The sequence below is a fragment of the Dama dama genome, chromosome 12 (genome assembly GCF_033118175.1).
Source record: "Dama dama isolate Ldn47 chromosome 12, ASM3311817v1, whole genome shotgun sequence".
Lineage (NCBI taxonomy): Eukaryota > Metazoa > Chordata > Mammalia > Artiodactyla > Cervidae > Dama > Dama dama.
In genome coordinates this window covers 66,080,031-66,105,119 of record NC_083692.1, presented here as the reverse complement: position 1 = coordinate 66,105,119, position 25,089 = coordinate 66,080,031, and the positions used below count along the sequence as shown (strand labels likewise).

Below are 25,089 nucleotides of genomic sequence, written 5' to 3'. Positions count from 1 at the left end.
ACTTGGCAGATGTGATTAAAGTTTAGGACCTTGACACAGAAAGGTCATCCTGGATAGTATGAATGGGTCTGATATAATTACATGAGTCCTTCAAAGCAGAGAGATTTTCCTGACTATGATCAGAGAAAGAGATGTGGTGACAGATACTGGGTCAGGGAGAGTGATGCTGCTGGCTTTGAAGGTGGAGGAAGGGGGCCACAAGCTAGGGAATACTGGTGAATGTCTCTAAAAACTAAAAAAACAGGAAACAAATTCTCCTGAAGGGCCTCCAGAAACACAGTCCTGCCAACACCTTGTTTAGTGTGAGACTTGAGTCAAATTTCTGACCTACCAAATTGTAAGGTAATAAATTTGTGATGTTTTAAGCTGCTAAGTTTATGGAAGTTTGTTAGAGAGCATTAGAAAACGGAATGTTCTCCCTCTCTCAGAGATTCATGAGTGTGCATTAGCTATTAAAGGCTCCAGGGAATCTTTCAGGACTGCTGTGCAGCTAGGCTTGTTCAAAATCCCTGCTCCCCAGCCACATCTGAGCTTACCATGGTTTCTTCCTCAAGAAGTCAGAACTGGGACTAAAGAGTGTTGGTAGAGGTTGGTCTGCTGAAGCGGAAAAGAGGCAAAACCTCCGGAGCTGTAGCATGGCTCCGCTGTAGCATAGCTGTAGCATATATTTTCTGCCTGGGACTGCAGCAGAGAAGCAAGGCGGTGTCATTACCACTTTACAGATGAGTTAAAACTGAAGGTCAGAGAGAATATGTCGCTTGCCTAAGGTTGCACATTTGGTACGATTTCGACAGAATTAGATTCTAGCTTTCTTCAACTCAAGGGCGGTGCAGGACACAGCTAGGTCAGAGCCGCTTAAGAACTCTGGACACTTGTGACACTTGGGGCAGACAGCAGGGAGTGGTCATAGCCTGGCCAGCCAGTCCAAAAATCAGGTCAAGCGCAAGCACTCAGAGGTATCTCACTATGCTCATTATATCAGAGAATTCTGGTGCTTAAAATGTTCCTCGCTTGGCTCAAAGATTAGCTCTAGAGCCTGGACGCAGAAAGCACCTGTAGAGAATTTACACCTGCTGAATTTACACCGGCTAAGCCTGCGGCACCTGGACAGCCACAGTCCTCGGAAACTACCACTCCCACTATGCACCGCGACAGCGTTGACTAAACACGGGATAAACTACAAGTCCCAGGATTCCTTGGGCGCGAGCGCGGAGGAGCGGAGGGGCGTAGCACGTTGTCCGCGCGGGACCGTTAAATTTGAAACTTGGCGGCGGGGCGTGAGAGCTTGAGGTGGCTGGTTCGTGAGAAAATCGGGTGCGTGCTTTTTCGGGGAGCACCCTCCGGTCGCTTCAATACCTGGAAGGGCAGGTTGCAGAAGGAGGCCCAGGCGGTCTGAAGCCCTGAAGAAAGGCCCGCGGGAGAACGAGGCCCTGAGGCGGGAATGCAGGATGGCGGCGATGCAGAAGGAAAGGGGTGCTCCGAGGTAGGTACCGGAGAAGGGCGGCCGGGAGCTGGGCCTGCGAGCTCCTAGGGTGCCTGGCGGTGAAGAGGCTCCGCTCAGAGCAGTCCAAGAGAAGAACAGGCCCGACCGAATCGTCCTCCCTGCTGGAATTGGACATGAGGAGTGGAGGTGAAGGCACAGGGTTAGCACCGACCTCGGTGGGCTGAGGGCGCGTGAGAATCCTGCTGCATCCAGCTGCAAAGCCAAGGAGGCTGTGGGACCCCGGGGGTCTAAAGGCCTTGGAATTTGTGGTCTGTGTTTGTAATCTCAGCCCAGCCATTCGCTAACTCTGTGACTTTGGATACGTCTTTAAATGGAAGATGCTGCTATTAACGCTACTTACCATTCCGAGTTCTGGGAGAATTCAGAGTATTTGTAAAGTAACTGCCTCCAAATAAGTGCTTAGCACATGATAGGTGTTGTCTTTAAGTTAGTAGCTTAGTTAGAAATCTAAAAAGCCCTTCTCCGCATGCTTGCTGTTCTTATTTATACATATATAAGCTCTTCTGGATTGAGAGTCTATGTTCGTTTTCATTACGGGGTACACGGTACTTACGGGCTTCCCAGGTGGCACAGTGATAAAAGAATCTGCATGCCAATACAAGAGACACTAGAGAGACTAGGGTTCGATCCCTGTGTTGGGAAGATCCTCTGAAGCAATAAATGGCAGCTCCAGTATTCTTGCCTGGAAAATTCCATGGACAGAGGCTACACTCCATAGGGTCACAGAGAATCAGACACCACTGAGCACTACCACCACACAGTACTTAGATAAATGTCATTTCACGAGCTCTTTAATTCATGCAAAAGATAGATATACTTTTTATTTTATATTGGAGTATAGCCAATTAACACTGTTGTGATAGTTTTAGGTGGACAGCAAAAGGACTCAGCCATACATGTATCCATTCTCCCCTAAACTCCCCTCCTATCCAGTGCCACCTAACATTGAGCAGAGTTCCCTGTGCAATAGGATAGGACCTTGTTGGTTATCCATTTTAAATATAACGATGTCATGCGAGATATATTTATTAACCCCCTACAAAGTACTAGGTGTAACAAAACCACAAAAGTCCCTGTCCTTATGAAGCTTAAGTTCTGGGTGGGATGAGGGTAGGGAAAACAAAACAAAACTAAAAGGTAGATAGTGGTTGGTACAAAACCAGCAAAACTGGGGAGGAGGAGGGTTGGTGCAATTTTTTATAGTTTTGAACAGAGGGCCTCACTGAAAATGTGTCATTTGGGTCAAGACTGGAAGGAAACTCAAGAGTTAGTCATGCATTGATCTGGGGGGAAGTACAAAGGCTGGAGGGTGAGAGCTGGGGGAGGCAGGGGCACTGGCTGAGTAATTGGAGCAGAATGAACCAGAGAATAAGAGGAAATGAAGTAAAAAAAAGGTGAAGAGGCAGGCATTGTAAGGACTTGGCTTTTACTTTGTAGTTGAAAGTTATTGGAGGGTTCTGAGCAAAAGAAAGACATGATCTGACATGGGTTTAAACAGGATCACTTTGGCTGCAGTATCGAAAAGACTAAAGGTAGAAAAGGATGGATGCAGAGAGACCAGTTTAGAGGTTATTGAAATAGTCCAGACAAGAGAAGATGGTGGCTTGAGCCAGGCTGAAAACTGGAGATGCTGAGAAGAAGGTTCATTTCTGGATATGTTCTGGAGGTGGAACCAACAGGACTTGCTGGATGACTGGGGGGTGTGAGAGGGGTGTCTAGGTTGGCATTAAGATTTTTGACTTGAGAGCTGGATAAATGAAATTGCCATTTATTTGAGATGAGGGAAGAAGCAGGTCTTTGAGGAGGCAAGAGGAGGAGGAGGAGGGAGGGAGGAAGCAATCCCAGCTCAATTTTGGACATTTAATAGATATTTTAATTGCTATTTTAAGAGAAGAAATCTAGAAACCTCAATAAATATTTATTCAGTGCTTACTACTATTAGATCATGAAAATAGAAAAAATAAATGACATGGCCCTTATATTTACACAAAATAGTTAAAAAGATACGAGTAGTTACAACTTACATTATTAATCACTTATAGTTTGTTTTCCTGAAGGGAGTTTTCAGCTCTCATCTAGACTGAGGTCACACAAAACTTTCACTTTATTTTTGAAAAATAGTACCTGCCTGTCTGTCTCTATTTTACAGAAAAGACAATGGCACCCCACTCCAGTACTCTTGCTTGGAAAATCCCATGGAGGGAGGAGCCTGGTAGGCTACAGTCCATGGGGTCACTACAGTTGGATAGGACTGAGTGACTTCACTTTCACTTTTCACTTTCATGCGTTGGAGAAGGAAATGGCAACCCACTCTAGTATTCTTGCCTGGAGAATCCCAGGGACAGAGGAGCCTGATGGGCTGACGTCTGTGGGGTCGCACAGAGTCAGACACGACTGATGCGACTTAGCAGCAGCAGCAAGTCTCTATTTTAAACACAGAAATAGCATCTCTTAGCCAGAAATAAGCTTCTCTGTGAGGATTGTAAAGTTCTGAAGTTCAGAGTATATACCCTTTGCGGTGATTACCTCCAAAAAGCTTTTCCGGATTCCCGCCATAGAAGTAATAAAATTGGAGGAGCCATTTATGACCAGTAAACTGTATTTTTGTCTGCTTTTACTCTGGGCTACCTTTATAGATAAACTTCAGTTTTAAGTAATCAGTTGAAACATGGGGTTAGTCTGCTAAACACTTTGCTAATTTTAAATTAAACAAGGTGATGCATTCAGTGATAGACATCAATCTGATTTTTGTCTACTTTGCCAAATTTATAATATTTTTTCCCTTTTTTCTTCCTGTCATAAGCTTTCTCCTTAGAATATTGCTCACAAAACTGTAGCCATGGTCTCTCTTCCATTAGGTAATACTGCAGCCCTGAACTTGGAAACCAGGTCACAGATAGGCTCAGAGGGTTAGGAGTATAATATTAATAGCACAACTAATGTGCCAGCCCACGGTATTCAACTAAAAGATCATGAATTATCACTTTTCTGAAAACATTTACAATAATCCAGTGTTATAACAATTCCGTGTTAGTGTGAGATTTACTTTTGTTTCTCTCTTCACAGTGAAGCCATGTCCTTGGAGGGAGATGAATGGGAGCTGAGTAAAGAAAATGTCCAACCTTTAAGGCAGGGGCGGATCATGTCCACACTTCAGGGAGCGCTGGCACAGCAGGACTCTGCCTGTAACTCTGCTCTTCAGCAACAAAAACGGTGTGTGGGGTGTTTGGAGCTCCACCAGTCATCATTCATCCCCAGCTGTGGTGGTTACTGTGGGTGTGGACCCACGCAGGATGGCATAAGGAGTACTAAACTACTCTTCAAAAACTGGTAGTCTGAGAATCTGTTCCCCTCTTGCTTTCTCATCACACAACAGCTATCTAAAGATCCCCTCAAGTGCACTTAAGAACAAGAGCTGTACGATTTCATTTCACTGTGAAGCAGCCAAACTTTTGTATCAATAGAAATATTTCTCATACAGGGGGAACTGATAAGTAAAGCAAGTATCATATTATAGTATTTACCAAAAGAATTATGTCATTCTAAATCCTGAAACAGAATTAACTCTTTGAAGAGACTAATCAATTAATGAAATTGCTTCTTTGTATTCTGAATACTGAGGGAGAGTGCATCTGTTTATCCTTTGTCTGTGCTCAATTATTAATGTTCTAGGAAAGTATTTTTGAGAATGTGTGCAAAAGAAACAGTGGTCTCCAAAGAAAATATAAGACTTGGAGAAACTGAATTTAAGGAACTCAGGGTAATGAAAAGCTGAAAAATACCACTATATTGTTCAATATAGTGAACAATAAAACTTGCTCTCCTTTGAAAAATGTTTTGATAAATACACTTTTTTCAAAAAGGTAAACTAAAGTATTGGTTTCTACCTGCAGTCTCATGACCAAAAAATTCCTGTATTATCAGCAAATTATCATAATTTTGATCTAATGTAATGAATACCCTTGATCATCTCTTTGAATCTTTAAAAACACTGGATTTTATGGTTTTGTTTCACAGATGGTGTTCTATTCTTAAATCTTTTTGATGACAGTCTGTGACATTGTACTAGTTTTTCCACTTCACTAACTACTCTTCCTTTTTGCTTGTTGGCTTCCTACTTCATTTTACCTAAGTTTCTGTTCTTTGCCCTCTGTTCTCATTCCATATTCAAATTTTCCAGCGTTATTTAACTACTGTTTACATCTCTTACTTGCCTTCTAAATGTCTTTTTTTATCTACCTGTAGCATATGATTAGATAAATATTTCACTAGTGTATGAGATACTGAATCTCTTCCCTCATGTAGGACCTTCCTTTTTCTACTCCATTTTGATGGTATGAATTAATCTGAATGATCTTACCTCACTGCTCTCTCATACTCATTGATTTAGTTGATTGCTAGGGATTGGTGATTTTTTTTTTAAAGATCTATTTATTATTATTTTAAACTTTTGACTGTGCTGGGTCTTTGTTGCTGTGTGCAGGCTTTCTCTAGTTGTGGTGAGCAGGGACTGCTTTCGTTGCAGTGTGCAGGCTTCTCGTTGAGGTGGCTTCTCTGGTTGAGCACAAGCTCCAGGCTCATGGGCTTCAGTAGTTGTGACTCTGTCTCAGCAGTTGTGGCGCAAGGGCTTAGTTGCTTCAAGGCATGTGGGCTCTTCCCAGAGCAGAGATCAAACTTGTGTCCCCTGCGCTGGCAAGCAGATTCTTAACCACTGGACTACCAGGGAAGCCCCTGGTTTTTTAAGTATAATTTGCACGCAGTGAAAGGCTCAGATTTTTAAATATGCTTAGCTGATTTTGATATACATTTCAAGACAGAACATTTTTATTACCTCAGAAGGTTCTCTCCTGCACCTTCCCAATCAATCTTCCCCTCCTTCATGAAGAAACCAGTGATCACATTTTTATCACCATAGGTTTGTTTTATTTATTTTACTCTTTTATATAAATGGAATCATACAGTACTTTCAATATGTTTTTTAGGCATTTCCATGTTGCATGTATTAGTGGATTGTTCCTTTTTTTTTTTTTACCGAGTAGTATTTCATTTGTTTATCCATTTATCAAATGATAGACAAATGGATTCTTTCCAGTTATGTGTTTTGTGGGTAAAGCTGCTATTTACATTCTTGAGTAAGACTTTTTGTGGACATAGATTTTCTTTTCTCTTGCAATAGCATTGCTAGGTCATAGAATAAGTGTTTGTTTTCCAAAGAGGTTGTAACATTTTACGCTCCTATGAGCCACATATTAGAATCCATTTGCTCCAGATCCATTCCCATATTTAGTGTGGTCATTTTTTTTTTTTTTTTCATTTTAGCCATTCTGGTGGATGTATAATAGTATCTCATGATGGTTTTACTTCCCATCTCCCAGGTGACTACTGAAGTGAGCGCTTATTTACTTGTTTATTGGCCATTTATATATCTTCTTTTGTGATACATTTGTTCAGATATTTTGCCTTATTTTACAATTGGAAGATTCCCCTGGAGGAGGGCATGGCAACCCACTCCAGTGTTCTTGCCTGAAGAATCCCCATGAACAGAGGAGCCAGGTGGTCTACAGTCCATGGGATCACAAAGAGCTGGACATGACTGAGCATCTAAGCATACACATAGTCGGATTGCAAGAGTTCTTTATGTAGTATGCAAGTCCCTTATCAAATATATGTTTTAAAATATTTTCTCCCAGTTCATGGCTGTCTATTTTCTTGGTGGTATTTTTTGACAAGCAGAAGTTTTTAATTTTGATGTCTGATTAATTAGTGTTTTTCTTTTAGTACCTTTTGTATCTCCTCTAGGAAATCTTTGTCTGCCTGAAAGGTCCTTTTTTTGAAAAAAGGAAAAAATCCTGTGATTTTTTTTTTTCTCCCTAGTAGATATGTTTTAGCTTTTATGTTTAAGTCTGTGATTCATCTTAAATTTATCCTTGTGCATGGTGTGAGGTTAGAATAAAAGGTCTTATTCCTTCATCCCTACCCTCATATGCCTATCTAGTTGTTATGCCTTCATTTGTTGAAGAGAGTTTTTTGTCTCTCCCCATTAAATTGCTTTGGAGCTTTTGTCAAAAATCATTTGGTTATGTATGTGTGGGTCATTTCCGGACTCTATTCTGTTCCATTGATCTAACTGTCTACCTTTTCATCAGTTGTATGTTGTCTTGATTAGCTTTGTATAATAAGACTTGAAGTCAGGTAGAATAAATTCTTCAACTTGTTCTTTTTCAAAATTGTTTCAGCTATTATTGGTCTTTTGCTTTTCCAAATTTTAAAATCATTGTGAGATTTTAATCATTGTGTGAGTCTCACAAAAGTCAGTTTGTGAGACTGCTAGGATTTGAATTGGATTGCATTGAACCCATAGATAAATTTGGAGGTTTGCTGATTTTTACCAGTAGTGTCTTGATTTTTCTTTTTTCATTATTTCATTATCTCATACTTAAATCACCATTTTAGTCACACAATTGTGGCCCCTTTTCTAATTTCTCCTATTATACTGTTGTTATCAAACAGGGTTCTTGGATTCTTTAATCAATAGAAATTGATAAGAGGCCAGACAAGACATTCAAGTAAAGCAAGGCTTTACTGGGACTAGAGCTGCAGGGAGCAAAAACAAGTAACAGGTTCCCTTGCTTGCTTCCTGAACATGGGCTACCTGGTTCCCTCAAGGGAGTCGGGGTAGGGGCGGGTTCAAGGTTTGGGCTGGAGGGGTGGCTTGGGTGATCTACCCACCCCCTTGGTTTTGCTGTATTCAGGGGTCATACTGCAGTATCCTGCTTTTGCTCTGGGCACCTTAGAAGTAGCAGTTGGGTTTTTAGTCTTTTTGTATCTTATTCAAAATTTGTTCCAACTGCTCCTGTACACAGTTATTTTTTAGTCCCTTATAGTTTCTTTATATTCTGTTGCTCCAGAAAACATTTGTCCAGGTACAAGCACTGTAGCCAAGGGTCCCAGGTCCCAGCCTTTTTCAGTGTTACCTGATTAATCTTTTTGAAATCTTTACTTACCATATTCAAGATACTCTGCAATTAAAGAACCACTACTAGCTTGAATAGGCAGAATCCAAGCTCTTTAAATTTGCATTTAAAGCATTCTCTTACCTCTCCAGATATCTCCATTTATTCCCAATACTGACTTTATGTTATAGTTTAATTTTCTCTGGATAAGTTCTCCGACTTTGACAACTTTACTCAATACTGATTACCCTCTCTCTTGGAAAACTCTTTTTTTTTTTTGAAATCTTATGTTTCCTTCAGAGTCCCACCTTCTAGAACTGCTTCTATAACACCTCCTGTTGACATCATGAAGCCTTTACTATCAATTCTTGGCAATTATAAAATATAGCTCTGTATTGTTAGTTGACTTTTCATTTATGTACTGTCTTTCTTATTAGAGCTTAAGGGTCTTTTGTGTCAGGGACTATTCTTATTCTTTATGTCAAACATAATCCCTTATACAGTTATTACTGATAAATTGTTTATTTAAATTGTGGTTTTTTTACATAACACTTCCCCTCTATTCTGACTGGTCAATGTTTAACTTCATCTTACCCCTCTGCCTTTGTAAGCACTTTATAAAGTCGTATTTCACACTTTCTCTGAAACATTCCTCCAATTTTTATATGGTCTAATTCTTCTTTGACTAATGTTATCCATAGAATTTTTCTTTAAGAGTCTTATTTCTATATATATATTTATATGTGTGTGTGTATATTTAGCTTCTTCAGTAGTATCATATCCATATAAAGGTAATGGATGTCATTTATTGAGTACTTAACTACTTACTTTGTCTAAACACTTTACACTTAAGACTAATCAACCTAATAAGATAGATCATATTATTATCCCCATTTTACAGATGAGGTAACTGAAAGCAGAGTTTAAATAGCTTTTCTAATGTCACTCAGCTAGTGATTAGTGGAGCTGCACTGGAACCTTGGGAGTCTTGTTCCAGAGCTTTAAATGCTGTGTAATACTTCTTTTCTATAAGTTGTCTTGAAATTTCTCTAATTTCTTCATGTTTTATCTCTCCAGTTGTTATCAAACAGAATCCTGATTATTTCTATTTTTTCTTTCTGTTTAACAAGCCCTCAAACTCCAGTACAGTTATCTAGATTGACATTAAATACTTAATAATGAATAAAAATAAAGGTGACACTTGTTCATTTGGCTCTTATTACTATTGCTTATGCTAACATTTTCTGTTTAAATTTCAGGGCATTTGAATCTGAAATTCGATTTTACGCTGGAAATGACCCTCTGGATGTTTGGGATAGGTGAGTCTTTTTTATTTAACAGGGCAATAGAAACTTAATAGATGGAGTTCTTATAGCTGTGCTTCTCAAACTGGGTTGTGTGAAGCAGTGTGTTAGAGTAGAGAGTACTATTTTTGAGACACAAAGAAGCAGAATAATCATAGTGCATCTTCCTGAGGTGTGACTATGAGCTATACCCATCTGCCACCATCCTCATTATTTCTCACAGGTACATATTAGCAATATATAGAAAAGTTTGAGAGATACAGGTTTAGGACGTGTCACTGAAAACCTCTAAATAAACATTGTCAACATATTAGATATTTCTGCTTTGAAAAGTCCAGAATGGATCTTGGAACAAGACATGTTAAACTTGAAAAATAATTCATTTCCTCTCTTCCCATTCAGATATATTAACTGGACAGAGCAAAACTATCCTCAGGGCGGGAAGGAAAGCAATATGTCAACGTTATTAGAAAGAGCTGTAGAAGCATTACAAGGAGAAAAACGATATTATAATGATCCTCGATTTCTTAGTCTCTGGCTTAAGCTGGTAAGTCTTTCTGAAGTGCCGAGTTTAAAATATTAATTTAAGAGATTTTTCTCTATAGGTATCTTATATATCCAAAAACTGAGCTGTTCAGTAGATAATAAACATTCCATAAATACTCAATATTTGTTAAATTGTTTCCATCTAGAGATGCATTTTGCTATAATTTTTTTAACCCATTAAAAGTGATCATAAGGCCTGTATATCTCTCTGTAGGAATGGGTTATTTATTGATATTAATCATCATTAGGCCGTGCAGCTGTACTTGGGGAGGACATATAGGAACCAGCCCATGGTAGTAGTATGATTGTTTGGGAAAAGCTTTTGTAGGTGATTCTGCTGTTCCTTTCTTCCATTTTTTGGAATCATCACCATAAAAAAAAGTGTTGTTTATATTTTATCTGTCTTTCGGTTTTTTTCACTTAGTATGTTGCTATAATTAAAACTATTGACCTGACCACTTTGTACTGTCTTACTTGACATGTAGTTCTTTTAAGAACACTTTTGAGGATTTTTTTATGAAAACATCTTCTTTATGAAAATGACGGCCAGAGTTTCTTAGACATTAACTCTTTTCTTTTATCCTAAAAGAGATTAGAAAAAAGCAACTGGGGACTTCCTGGTGGTCCAGTGGTTAAGAATCTACTTTCCAATGCAGGGGACACAGTTTCAATCCTTGGTTGGAGAACTAAGATCCCACATGCCATGGGGCAGCAAAGCCCACACATGACAACTACTGAGCCTGCACACCACAACTAGAGAGAAGCCCGCACATCTCAAAAAAAGATCTCACCTAACCCAACTAAGACCTGATGCAGCCAAAAATAAATAAATAAATAATTTTTTTAAAAAAAAGGAAAAAAGGCAAGTGATAAATATTTAGAATAGAAGTTTAGGTGATAGAATTAGATATTGGATAAAAACTTTAATAAAATACATAAAAAATTAAAAATAAGTAGTCAAGTAATTCTAAATAATAGACTGTTTTCAACAATCATTGTAATATGAAATACCAACACTGGAAATTAATAACTTTTCTGGCTAAAATATATCTCTATATTTTTGGCTAAAATATAATCAAATAATTATTAATATAGTTAAATGAATCTTGAAGACATATTATCTTGATTTCTGCAGGTCATTTGACATATCTTGGCATCCTTATGTAAGTTGATGACATTACCTTTAGGGATAGAACTTATGGGAATTTATAAGAAAGGGTGGCATACAAAGAATGCAAAACAGATTTGTTGGTATGGAGACTGTGGTTCCTGATGGTGTACTAATAGATTTTGTTGTTCATTCTATTTTAAATAATATTCTTATATGTGACTTGTTAGAAGATTGAACTAAATAAACCTCTAAAGCTACATTTAATCCCAGGTTTCTATGATTATATTTAGTTGGAGCTATTAAAAGTAGTAATTGGAATAATTTCTCTGTCATTTGTGTTAACCCAATGTTTGTAGTGAAGACCAATGGTTATCATAGAGTAAAAAGCATAATTAAACCAATGCTTCTGAAAGAATGACCTTAGGTAAGTACAAAAATTGAGAGTAGGCACTTAGAAATTTTATTGACAGTTTAACATTGACACATCTATGGGCATCATTTTTCTAGTAGCTTCTATTTTTATTGTATTTTTTAAAAATATCAGTCAACAATGCAACGGAAACTTTTAGAAACACATGCCTAAAACTGCCCTCTTCACCACAGGTAATTGGAGAAGCACTGGTCTAGATAACCCTCAAATTCAAATTATTAGCCCTAGAGTGATCAGCAGTAATCTAAACTTTGTACCTGGGAAACAGGTGCATATTAAATTATTTTGCTCTCTTTCTTAGTGAAGAGGAGTAAAGATGGGTTCCTCACACTACTCTTTTGCTTTGCAGAAAGTTTTCTCCAGTCATTTTTTAAAGGATAACTATAATCTAGCTAAGGAGAAGTTTGTTCTTAGAAAATATCCAGTATTTTTAGTTAAAAGTTTAAAGTGGTTTTAATTTGGCTTTTTAAGAGTTACCAGAAAGATATATTTAACTTTTGAATTGATTAATCTAACCATCTTATCCTTTTATTTATGTTATTTCTTAATTGATCTTATTCAGCACTCTGGAATAATCCAAACTGTATTCACTGCCCCATGCTGCACCACAGCTATGCAGAAAACCATTACTGAAGTGCAGTCAATTTTAAACTTTATGCAGTAATAGATATCAAGGACTTGCTCTTACAGTGATAAACATTAAGAATTATTACTTTGCTTGAAATATCATCACATGTGGGAAAACATCTCTAATTTGAATAAGCAGAAAAACTCCATTACTGAATTACTATGAAATTAAACTATAAGATACTAATAGATTTTGTTAAAGATATAAATGGAACATTTCATTTTTTTCTACTAGACCATGGGTAGGGACTGGAATGTAGTAGAGAGCAATGTTTTCTGCCTTTGTGGAACTTACTTTATTGAGGAAGACAGATGGTAAGCAATTAATTGTAAGTGTAACAGAAGAGAAAGAGGGAAAGTGTTGAGATATATGGTAAAACATAGCAGGCATACTAAACCAAGGCTAGATAATCAGGAACAGAAAGATATGAATGAAAATATATGTAGTAAATGAACAGGAGAAAATGTTATCCTCTGCAGTAGTAAAAGAACTCTTAACAAGAACACTGAAATGCTACTTTTATATGAAAGTAGAAACTTAAAAATAAGTATTAGCTATGAAATTATATTTGGAAATGACTACTAACATTTTAAATTTGTATAGCCATCTTAGAAAGCAATTTACTTTTTAACATAGTTCCACTTATAGGAATTTATCTTAAGGGAATAATGTAAAATGTGAAAGGCAATATGCTTAAAGGTATTCTTTACACAATTATTTACAATTGGGAAAAATTAAAAGTGGTTTGTCCAAAAAATAAGGGAATAGTTAAATGATGAAAGGTCTACTAGATGGAACATTGTTCACCCATTCAAAAATATTAATTAAGTAGCAGCATGGAAAAATGAATGATGAACAGTTAAATGGAATAAAAATATTTAATTATGATTAAAACTATAAAATGACAAAAATCTTTTTATCCTGTGGAAAGATGATATATGTTCCTTTTTTTACTCAAGAGAAAAATAAAGACTGAAAAAATATATCAAACTTGTTAGTGGTGTGGGATTTTTAGTGACCCCCCCTCCTTTTCCCTTTTTGCTGCTAGAATTATCTGTATTATAGCTGGTCTTAAAGAGTTCCCTTTTAAAATATAGATTTGACCATGTCATTTCTTTGCTTATAGCTCTCCTACCCCAACACATATAACATTGACTATCAGGTATATTTGTAATTGATGAGCTTGACTTTCAAGCCTGGTCACACCTTTTTTCCCCAAACTTCTATCTAGCCTACACTTCCACAAACTTAGTCTTCAGTGTCTTTGCTTATGCTTTTTTCTCTGCCTAGAGTGCACTTCATTTCCCACCCTTTACCTTATATAAGTCTATTTCCTCTTAAGGGCCACACTCCAATGTCATGCATTCTTGAAAGCTTTCTTCCCCATTTCTTTTTCTTACAAATTAATTCCTTACTTTTGTCAGGTAAGGGATTAGTGTAAGTGTGTTTTAGGTCCTCCCAATATATTCCTTATAATCTTGTGTTATAATAGATAATATTTTTTCCAGTGCAGAGACTACATATTGTATCTCCAACGACTGGCACAAAACAGACAATATGTGAAGAAAAGTTGGTTAACTGCTGTTGCTTTTGATTTGTTACAGGGGCATTTATGCAACGAGCCTTTGGATATGTACAGTTATCTACATAACCAAGGAATTGGCATTTCACTTGCTCAGTTTTATATCTCATGGGCTGAAGAATATGAAGCTAGAGAAAACTTTAAGAAAGCAGATCTGATATTTCAGGAAGGTATTGAACAGAAGGCTGAACCACTGGAAAGACTGCAGTCCCAGCACAGGTAAACTTGCTCTCTGGAGCTTTTTTTAACTCTTTAATAGATACAAAAAGGTGTTTTGCATCTGAATAAAGTGCTCTCTGTGGATTGGCAAGTTAACCTTATTACTATTCAGTTTTTTTAAAGACATATTTAAATATTTTCTATTTAACATACAGTAATATCTAGTCTGATGTACAGTTCTGTATGTTTCAGAAGTAAATAGAAACATGTAACCATTATCATAGTTAAGATATATTTGAATAATTTCATCACTCCATAGAATTCCCACGTTCTTTTGTGGTCAACACCTACTCACAGTCCCAGCCTCTGGCAACCATTGATCTATTCTCCAGCCCTATAGTTTAGACTTTTCCATAATGTCATGTCAGTGGAATCATATAGTATATAGTCTTTTGATTCTGGCTGCTTTCATTTAGCATAACACATTTGAGTTGTAAGAGTTCTTTATTCTGAATACAAGTCTTTTGTCAGATGAATGATTTGTGAACCTTTTCTCCCAGCTTAATTCTGGGAGTGACTTTTACAGAACAGAAGTTTTTAATTTTGAAGAAGTTTAGTTTATCAATTATTTCTTGTATGGGTTGTGCTTTTGGTATATCTAAGAATTCCATCTAGCTACAGGTCACAAAGATTTTTCTCCTGTGTTTTTATCTTGAAGTGTTATAGTTCTACTTTTTGTTTTTAAATTTGTGATCCATTTTGAGTTAATTTTTGTAGAAGGTATTAAGGTTCTTTTTTTTGCCTATGAGCCTTACTTATTCATGTGCCTTTTGTTGAAAAGATTTTCTCCATTGAAGTACCTTTGCATTTTTGTCAAAAATCAAGTGATCATATTTATGTAGGTTTATTTCTGTTACTCTGTTTTCTCTTTTGATCTTTATGTCTATCATTGGTATATATTGCACTATCTAGATTGCTGAAGAGTTAGTCTGGAAATCAGTTAGTTGTTCTTTTTAACTCTTCTAGTTCATTTGACTTTCTGTATAAATTCTAGAATCAGCTTTCTGGGATTTTGATTAGTATTATGCATGAACAAGATGTATTTCTCCATTTATTTAGATTTTTTATTTCTTTGAATAGGCTTTGGTGGTTTTTTATCTTTCAAGGACTTGGTCCACTTCGTCTAAGTGATGAGTTAATGGGCATAGAGTTGTTCATGGTATTTCTTTATTATCTTTTAAATGTCTGTAGGTTAGGTAGTGACCTTCCTCCTTTGTTTTTTTTCATATTGGTAATCCTGATATTGGTCCTCTAGTTTATCAATTTCTATTGATCTTTTTAGGAAATCAACTTTTGCTTCCATTGATTTTTTTAATCTTAATTGATACTCTGCTCCTAATTTTATCAATTTCTGCTCTTTATTATTTCCTTCTTTGTGCTTACCTTGGATTTAACTTGCCCCTTTTCTAATTTAAGGTGACACTTAGAGCACTGTTTTCCAGATAGAGCTTTTTTTTCTAATATAAAAAATTTCTGTCTAAGCACTGCTTTAGCTTTATCCCACAGATTTTGATAATAATACTTTTTTTCATTTTCATTCAGTTCAAAATATTTTCTAATTTTCCTTATGTCTTCCTTTTGATCCATGGGATATATAGAAGTGTATTATTAGGAAGTGTTTGGAGATTTTTCAGATATCTCCCTGTTACTGATTTCTAGTTTAATTCTATTATGGTTAGAGAACATAATCTGTATAGTTTCAAGTCTTTCTAATTTATTAAGGTTCATTTTATGGCTCAAAATATGTGAATGTTTTGTGTACACTTGAAAAATGTGTTTTGTGATGTTTTGAAATAAAATATTTTATAAATGTCATTTTTAGGTCAAGTAGATTGGTAGTCAGTTCTGCCTGGTCTCTGTATCCTTGCTGACTTTCTGTTTACTTATTCTATCAATTACTGAGAGATAAATCTTGAAGTCTCTTTTATTGTGGTTTTTTTGTGGGATTTTATTTTTGTTTTTTTTTGCCACACAGCTTGTGGGATCTTTGTTCCCCTTCCAGGAATTGAAACTGGGCCCTCAAAAATGAGAGTTAAGAGTCCTAACCACTGGACCACCAGGGAATTCCCTCTTTTATTGTGAATTTATCTCTTTCTTCTCTGAGCTCCTATCAGCCTTGCTACATATATTTTGAAGTTCTATTAAGTATATACACATTTAGAATTGATCCCTTTATCATTATATAATGTTCATCTTTATCCCTGGTCATACTTCTTCTGAAGTCAGCTTGATCCGATATTAATATAGCCAGTCCAGCTTTCTTTAGTTTTCATGATACATCTTTTCTTTTCTTTACTTTTTTTTCGAACAGTTTTAAAGATATGCAACCATTGCCACAATCTAATTTTACATTTTTAATACCCCAAAATGAATTCCGTACTTACTATTATTCCACAGGACTGGAAAAGGGTCAGTTTTCATTCCATTCCCAAAGAAAGGCAATGCCAAAGGATGTTCAAACTACCACACAATTGCACTCATCTCACATGCTAACAAAGTAATACTTAAAATTCTCCAAGCTAGGCTTCAACAGTACGTGCACCGAGAACTTCCAGACGTTCAAGCTGGATTTAGAAAAGGCAGAGGAATCAGAGATCAAATTGCCAACATCTGTTGGATCATAGAAAAAGCAAGAGAATTCCAGAAAAACATCTACTTATTCTTCACTGACTATACTAAAGCCTTTGACTCTGTGGGTCACAACAAACTGGAAAATTCTGAAAGAGATGGAAATACCAGACCACCTTAACCTGCCTCCTGAGAAATCTGTATGCAGGTCAAGAAGCAACAGTTACAACCAGACACGGAACAACAGACTGGTTCCAAATTGGGAAAGGAGTACATCAAGGCTGTATATTGTCACCCTGCTTATTTAACTTATATGCAGAGTACATCATTTGAAATGCCAGACTGGATGAAGCACAAGCTGGAATCAAGATTGCCAGGAGAAACAGCGATAACCTCAGATATGCAGATGACATCACCCTTATGGCAGAAAGTGAAGAACTAAAGAGGCTCTTGATGAAAGTGAAAGAGGAGAGAGAAAAAGCTGGCTTAAAACTCAACTTTCAGAAAACTAAGATCATGGCACCCAGTCCCATCACTTCTTGGTAAATAGATGAGGAAACAATGGAAACAGTGACAGAATTTTATTTTCTTGGGCTCCAGAATCACTGCAGATGGTGACTGCAGCCATGAAATTAAGACACTTGCTCCTTGGAAGAAAAGCTCTGACCAACCTAGACAGTATATTAAAAAGCAGAGACATTACTTTGCCAACAAAGATCCATATAGTCAAAGCTATGGTTTTTCCAGTAGTCATGTATGGATGTGAGAGTTGGACTATAAAGAAAGCTGAGCACCTAAGAATTGATGCTTTTGAACGGTGGTGTTGGAGAAGACTCTTGAAAGTCCCTTGGACCGCAAGGAGATGAAACCAGTCAATCCTAAAGGAAAATCAGTCCTGAATATTAATTGGAAGAACTGATGCTGAAGCTCCATTACTTGGGCCACCTGCTGCAAAGAAATGACTCGTTGGAAAAGACCTGATGCTGGGAAAGATTGAAGGCAGGAGACAGGGATGACAGAGGATGAGATGGTTGGATAGCATCACCAACTTGATGGACATGAGTTTGAGCATGCTCCCAGAGTTGGTGATGGACAGGGAAGCCTGGCCTGGTGCAGTCCATGGGGTTCCAAAGAGTCAGATACAACTGAGCAACTGAACTGAACTGAACTGATTAGCAGTGACTCTGCATTCCCTCTCAATCCAGTTCCAGGCAACCATTAATCTGCTTTCTCTCTCTGGATTTGCCTATTCTGGGCTTGCACATAAATGGAATCCTACATTATGTGGTCTTTTGTGACTGGCTTCTTTCATTTAGTGTATTTTCAAGGTTCATTATAGATGAACATAGTTGTGGCATATATCAGTATTTCATTTTTATTGCTGAATAATATGTCATTCTATAGATATAGTGCATGATTTATCCATTCATCAGTTATTGGGCATTAGGTTGTTTTCATTTTTTGGCAACTATGAAATAATGCTGCTACAAACATTCATATTACAGGATTTTGTGTGGATTTCCTTTTATTAATGAAGGGGGTTCTTTTTTATTGAAGGGTAGTTGATGTGCAGTGCTGTAGAAGTTAAAGGTATACAATGTAGTAATCCACAATGTTTAAAGGTTATACTCCAGGTGGTGCTAGTTGCCACCTAGTGCTAGCTGCCATTGCACTAGGCATAAGAAATGTGGATTTGATCCCTAGATCAGGAAGATCTTGCATGGCAACCACTGAAGTATTCTTGCCTGGAGAATCCAATTGACAGAGGAGCCTGGCTGGCCACAATCCATAGAGTCACAAAGAGTTGGGCACAACTGAAGTGACAGTGTGCATACATACTCCATCTATAGTTATTATAAAATATTGACTATATTCCCTGTGATGTACAATATGTCCATGTAGCTTAGTTTATACCTAATAGTTTGTACCTTCCTATCCCCTACCCCCATTTTGCCTCTCCCCCCTAGTAACCACTAGTTTGTTCCCTATATCTGTAAGTTTCTTTTTTGTTTTATTCACTAGTTTGTTGTATTTTTTAGATTCCACTTTTAAGTAATATTATGCAGTATTTGTTTCTTTGTCTGACTTATTTCACTTAACATAATCCCCTCCAAGTCCATCCATATTGTTGCAAATGGCAAAATTTCATTCTTTTTTATGACTGAATAGTATTCTACTATGTATACCACATCTTGTTTATCCATTCATCTGTTGGTAACACTTGGGTTGCTTCCATATCTTGACAATTATAAATGATGCTGCTCTGAACACTGGGGTGCATGTACTTTTTATATTAGTGTCTTTGTTTTTTTCAGATATATACCCAGGAATGGAATTGCTGGGTAATATGGTAGTTCTATTTTTAGTTTTTTGAGCAACCTCCATGCTCTTTTCCACACTGGCTGCAGTGATTTGCATTCCCACTAACATTGTATAAGGATTCTCTTTTCTCCACATCCTCGATAACATTTGTGATTTGTGTTCTTTCTGATGAAGGTCATTCTGACAGGTGTGAGGTGATACCTCATTGTGGTTTTGACTTGCATTTCCCTGAAGATTACTGATATCAAGCATCTTTTCATGTGCTTTTTAGCTATCTGCCTTTCCTCTTTGGAAAAGCAGTTTGTTATGGTCTTCTCTCCATTTTTAAATCAGGTTTCTCTTTTCCCTTTTAACCTGACAGTGTCTTTTTATTAAAAGTGGTTCTTAATACACAGCAAAGAGTTGGATGTTGTGTTTTTCTCAACTCTCATAATGTTTTTATGTGGTTTATTTAGAACATTTTGATGGAATCACCAATTTTGTGGGATTTAGATATGTTATTTTAATATTTGTTTTCAGTTTCTCAGTCTTTTGTTCCTTTGTTGCCCTTTTCCTGTCTTCTTTTGGATTGTTTGATTTTTAGTATTTCATTTTAATTTATTTTATTGAATTTTTGGTGGTTGTTTTTTTAGTGGTTCCTCTAGGGTATATAATACATATACCTAACCTTTCACAGTCTACTTAGAGTTAATATTTTACCACTTCAAGTAAAATAATAGAAGCTTTATAACCATATAGGTTCTATATCTTCCCTACTTTCTTGATATACTGGTGTTAAGTATTACATACATTGAAAATCCCATCAGACAATGTTATAATTTTTGCTTTCAAAAGCCATATGTATTTTTTTTAATTTTTTTTTATTTATTTTTTTAGCCATATGTATTTTAAAGAACTTAGGAGAAAAATAGTCTGTTATATTTACCATTTTTGTTCTCCTTATTCCTGAAGTTCCAAGTTTTCCTCTGACATCATTTCCTGTCAGACAAAAGACGTTTTTTCTAGCCATTCATTTAGAGTGAATCTTTTCCAGTAAATTCTCTTAGTTTTTCTTCATCTGAGAATGTCTTTTTTTTTTTTTCCAGCCTCACAGCATGCAGAATCTTGATTTCCTAACCAGGGATCAAACCTGTGCCCCCTGTTTTGGAAGCATGGAATTTTAACCACTGGACCCCCAGGGAAGCCCCTGAGACTGTCTTTATTCATATTTATTTCTGAAGGATATTTTCATTGGATATAGAATTCTGGTCCAACAATTCTTTTAGCATATTTCTGTCTTTTAGACTCTTTGATATCTGATGGATCATCTACAGTCATTTGAATGGTTCATCCCCTTTTTTTGTAATCCATTGATTTTCTCTGGCTAAGTTTTTTTTTACTTTAACATTGCTTTTCAGCAATTTGATCATGATGTGTCTAGGTGTGATTGCCTTTATATTTAATCCATTTGGGGTTTACTGGGCTTTTTGAATTTGTAAAGACATGCCTTTCACAAAATTTAAAAAGTTTCCAGCCATTATTTTTAAAGTACTTTTCTATACCTTTTCTTCTGGGACTTCAGTTCCACACATATTAGATTCTCTTTAGTTAAAACAAAATTTTAACTTTATTCTTTCTATTCTTTAGGGTGGGCAATTTTTATTGATTTTTCTTCAGGTTCATTTACTCTTTTTTCAGTCTTCTCCATTCTGATAATGAGTATATCCAGTAAATTGTTTATTTCAGATATTGTTTTTTTCAGGTCTAAAATTTCTATTTGATTCTTTTTCATAGTTTCTGTGTGTCAGTTGAGAATTTCTATCTTTCTATTCATTTAAAATATTTTTACCTTTATATTATGGAGCATCATTGTGTTAACTGCTTTAAAATCTGTCTGAAAACTCAACACCTGGGTCATTTGATGTTTTTATTTTTTTTTTTATTAATTAGTTTATTTTAATTGGAGGATAATTACTTTACAATATTGTAATTTTATTTTATATTATTCTTTATATATAAAATTTCTTCATAAATACCAATCATGGTTGTGCTGTGATTTCTGTATTTATATTTTTGGTCACTGTGCTGTAATGTGCTTAGTCACTCAGATGTGTCCAACTCTTTGCGACCCCAGGGACTGTAGCCCTCCAGACTCCTCTGTCCTTGGGGATTCTCCAGGCAAAAATACTGGGGTGGGTTTTTATGCCCTCCTCCAGGGGATCTTGCCAACTCAGGAATCGAACCCAGTTCTCCCACATTGCAGGCAGATTCTTTACAGTCTGAGCCACCAGGGAAGCTGTCATTTGATGTTTGTATCTCTGTTTTTCCTTTGAGAATTGGTCACATTTTCCCGGTTCTTTATATGTCAGGTGATTTTGGATTATATACTAGACATTTACACTGGTATTATTAGACTCTAGGTCCTGTTAATGTTGATGCTTTTGTCTTATTAGGTAACCAGCCTTCAGATATGATTTCTTTTTCAACTTATGTGGGTAGTGGTTCTAATGTCAGTTCAGTTTTCAGAGACCTTTAGGTCTATCCCATTTGTCTGTTGCTCCAGGGTTAGTCTAGGGCTTGGACAGTGGTTTATATTTTAGTTCAGTTCTCAGAGCCTTTTGTGTGCTGCTTTGGGTCTGCTCTGTGTATGCATAACTCAAGGGTGGTCCAGGGCTTGTGCCAATTCATGTACGGAATCAGGAGATTCTCTTCAGCTCATCCCCTCCAATATTTCTCCCATACTCACTGGCCCTCACAGTCCCCTTTTTCCTTTCCTCTGGACAGAAAGATGAGGTTTCTTTAGGAGTTTTAGCTTCCTGCACTGCTAATGTAACAATTCAAAACCATATGGAAAAGAGAAGGGGGAAAAAAACAGGTAACAGCCTTGAGTGGGTTGTTTCTTTAAGTTTGACTCCTCTCCACAGTCCACCTGCTTTTGTTTACTTTTTAAAGACCTCGGTTGCTTTTTTGTATTTTGTCTGGAGTTTTTAATTCTTTTTTTTTTTTTTTTTAAGGTTTTTTTTCCTTGGAGTTTTTAATTCTAATCAGTGAGAAAGAGAGAAACTAATATGGGCTTATTCCATCTTGGCCAGCATTTGCAGTTTATTCAGTTTCTTTACCCTTTTGATAATACTTAAAACTTTGGCAACAGCACAGAGGTTTAGTCTTCAAACTTCTACCAGCTTTATTAAAAAGTAAAATTCATGTTGAATGCAACTTCATTCCTCTGATTCAGGAAAAATGTTGGGGTAGGGAGTCGGGTGGGGATTCTATGTAGCAAGAGAGACAATAAAATAGATGTGTCAAGATTTTAACAATTAGTGAATCTAGGTAAAGAGTATATGGGTACTCTTTCAACTATTTTGTGAGTTTAAAAAGTCATAATAAAAAGTTGATGGGAAACTCTGATCTTAATATATTCTATAATCTTAATCTAAAACACTGATCTAATCCTGCAACCTGCTGGTGCTCTTCAGAGTATTTTTGATTGGTCAAATTTGGACATACAAATGTGGACCTTCTCTGATTTCAAGGTGGCTTTCTTTGTTTCTGAGAGAATAAACACTTTCTTTTGGCTATTTCTATATATTTCTTCCCTTACATCCTACTCTTTTTCCTGTTTAACAAATTAGGAAATTGAATCTGGACAGTAGTGTTCATCTCACCAACTGTTAATTGTCCCTTCTCTTACTTTAGACAATTCCAAGCTCGAGTGTCTCGGCAAACTCTGTTGGCACTTGAGAAAGAAGAGGAGGAGGAAGTTGTGGGGTCTTCTGTACCGCAGCGGAGCACGCTGGCTGAACTAAAGAGCAAAGGGAAAAAGACAGCAAGAGCCCCAATCAGCCGCGTTGGGGGTGCTCTCAAGGGTGAGTGTGTTAGTGTTGTTATGGGAAGCTTTTCGTTTCGGGTGGTAGGCAGATTATGTAAGGAAATCATGTATAAATATATATATGAACATTGTCCCACTGTTCTGAATACTAGGAAGCAAAAAAGAAGTCTAAGGAGAAGCTGAGATCACAGTGTGCAGTAACACTAAAGCATATCAGCATTTTGTGTCTTTAAGAAAAACCTATTCTGGGACTCTTATAATGCAAAGAAAGAGGGAAAGACAGAGAGCAGGAAGGAAAAGAAAAAAGAAAAACCTAATCTAATATGTATCTAGAGTAATAAGCATCTAGAGTTTCTGAGTTTCAATTATTAGTTGAAATATATGCAGTAATATAGCAAGTATTATCAAAGTAAAGCTTCCATGTACCAAATTCACAAAGAATGTATTAATTTGGTCTTCAGTTTTGGAGGGTCAGAAATTGGGCTCTCTTTAAATCTACTATTTTTTAGGTAAATTTTAGGTTCCCAGCAAAATTGAGCAGGAGATACAGAGAGCTGGAGGTACAGAGAGCAGTAAGCTTTTATTAACCACATTTATAGTGGTTAGACATGTAGACCAGATATTTAGATCTCTTATCCTTATCCTGATATCAACTTTGTAATACTCAGAATGTTCCTTGGAGATCTGAGAATTAGAGTACAGAGAATATAGTCCTAAAAAATATCTTATCCAGATCATGATGAAGCTTGACTCCATAAGCAGCACCACTAAAGAGAATACCAATAATAAATGGGCTAACTTGGTTTTTTTTTTAGATTCAATACATTTCAGCTGAGAGAAAAATTTTAACTGAAAAATGAATATTAAGATTTAAGTTAATCCTGATAAAATTAGACAATGTTAGAATGATGACTGAAGGAAGATACAGAATTTGTTTTTTGGATATCTATATGTAAAAGATTACAGGTGAGGGAAAAGAGGGAGGGTATAAGTAACAAATGTAGAATAGATTTAAAATTAATAATTTGATGCATTAAGGTTTTTTTTAATTATTATTTTAAAAAAATCTCTGATTCTATGGTAGTAGGAGTAATCTTAATTTTGGAAATGATCAGATATACCTTATTGGGCATCTAAATTGGTAAAGATTTTTAAATTTAGATTTTGAAAGTTTAATGTTTTTCTCTTAGCTCCAAGCCAGAACAGAGGTCTCCAAAATCCAGTTCCTCAACAGATGCAAAGTAATTCTAGAATTATTGTTTTTGATGAAAATTCTGATGAGGCTTCTAGAGCAGAGTCATCTAAGCCTACGGTCCAGCCATGGATAGCACCTCCTGTGTCCAGGGGCAAAGAGAATGAGCTGCAAGCCGGCCCTTGGAACACAGGCAGGCCTTTGGAATACAGGGTAAGGACTCTAAGATCCAGTTTATTTGCTGACATAACAAAGGCTTCAGAGTTCAAATAGAGGAGTATTTTTAGCATCTCTTTTAATTCCTCTTGAATAATTAGGCATGGTCTGCATATGGTGTGTCAGAATGTAAAACCGTGGTAATTTTAGTTTTCTTCTTCATCGCCAGCCTCGTGGCAATACAGCGTCTATGACAGCTGTACCCTCTATGCTTCCAAGTTTTACTCCATATGTGGAAGAGACTGCACAACAGCCAGTTATGTGAGTTTGATTTACAGATATTTTGAGGTAGAAATTATTAAGGATGGGCAGGGGCACCTATCTAATTCCTAAAACATTTTCTTTGTGGAAATGAAAGTAAACGAAAGTTTTATTTCCTTTATGTCTTTTTTTTTTTTTTTTTTTTTTTTAGTGTGTTAGGGCTAAAAGACCACTTATTATTCTTATTAAGGAATAAACTCAATAGGTTTATATTTAAATTGGTGTAGTCAAAGATAGTCACTGTTATTTAAGGGAGATGTTCTACCTTTATTATTGACAGTAGTGAGGAATTATGGCAGTTTTTGCTCATAACCTGCTTTTTCTTTCTGGATGTCTTTTTCTTGGCATTTCTATGAAATATGATTAATTAAATAATCAGGCAGTCTAAGATTCAGTCTAATATATAACATTGTGGAGTGATAATATTAGGTCATATTTTGTGTCC

At 36.4% G+C, this 25,089-nt stretch overlaps 1 protein-coding gene across 1 annotated transcript in view; it reads left to right on the top strand.

Annotated features, from left to right (window-relative positions):
• Window positions 1-1,238: 1,238 nt before the first annotated feature.
• The window catches only part of BUB1B (BUB1 mitotic checkpoint serine/threonine kinase B), a 51,111-nt gene continuing 27,260 nt past the window's right edge, over window positions 1,239-25,089 (top strand). The window contains exons 1-8 of the mRNA XM_061157598.1: window positions 1,239-1,483; window positions 4,571-4,717; window positions 9,717-9,776; window positions 10,164-10,308; window positions 14,081-14,277; window positions 22,843-23,012; window positions 24,166-24,380; window positions 24,553-24,644. Coding sequence (XP_061013581.1) covers window positions 1,449-1,483; window positions 4,571-4,717; window positions 9,717-9,776; window positions 10,164-10,308; window positions 14,081-14,277; window positions 22,843-23,012; window positions 24,166-24,380; window positions 24,553-24,644 — 1,061 coding nt within the window. The 5' untranslated portion in view covers window positions 1,239-1,448. The remainder of the gene's footprint in view (window positions 1,484-4,570; window positions 4,718-9,716; window positions 9,777-10,163; window positions 10,309-14,080; window positions 14,278-22,842; window positions 23,013-24,165; window positions 24,381-24,552; window positions 24,645-25,089) is intronic.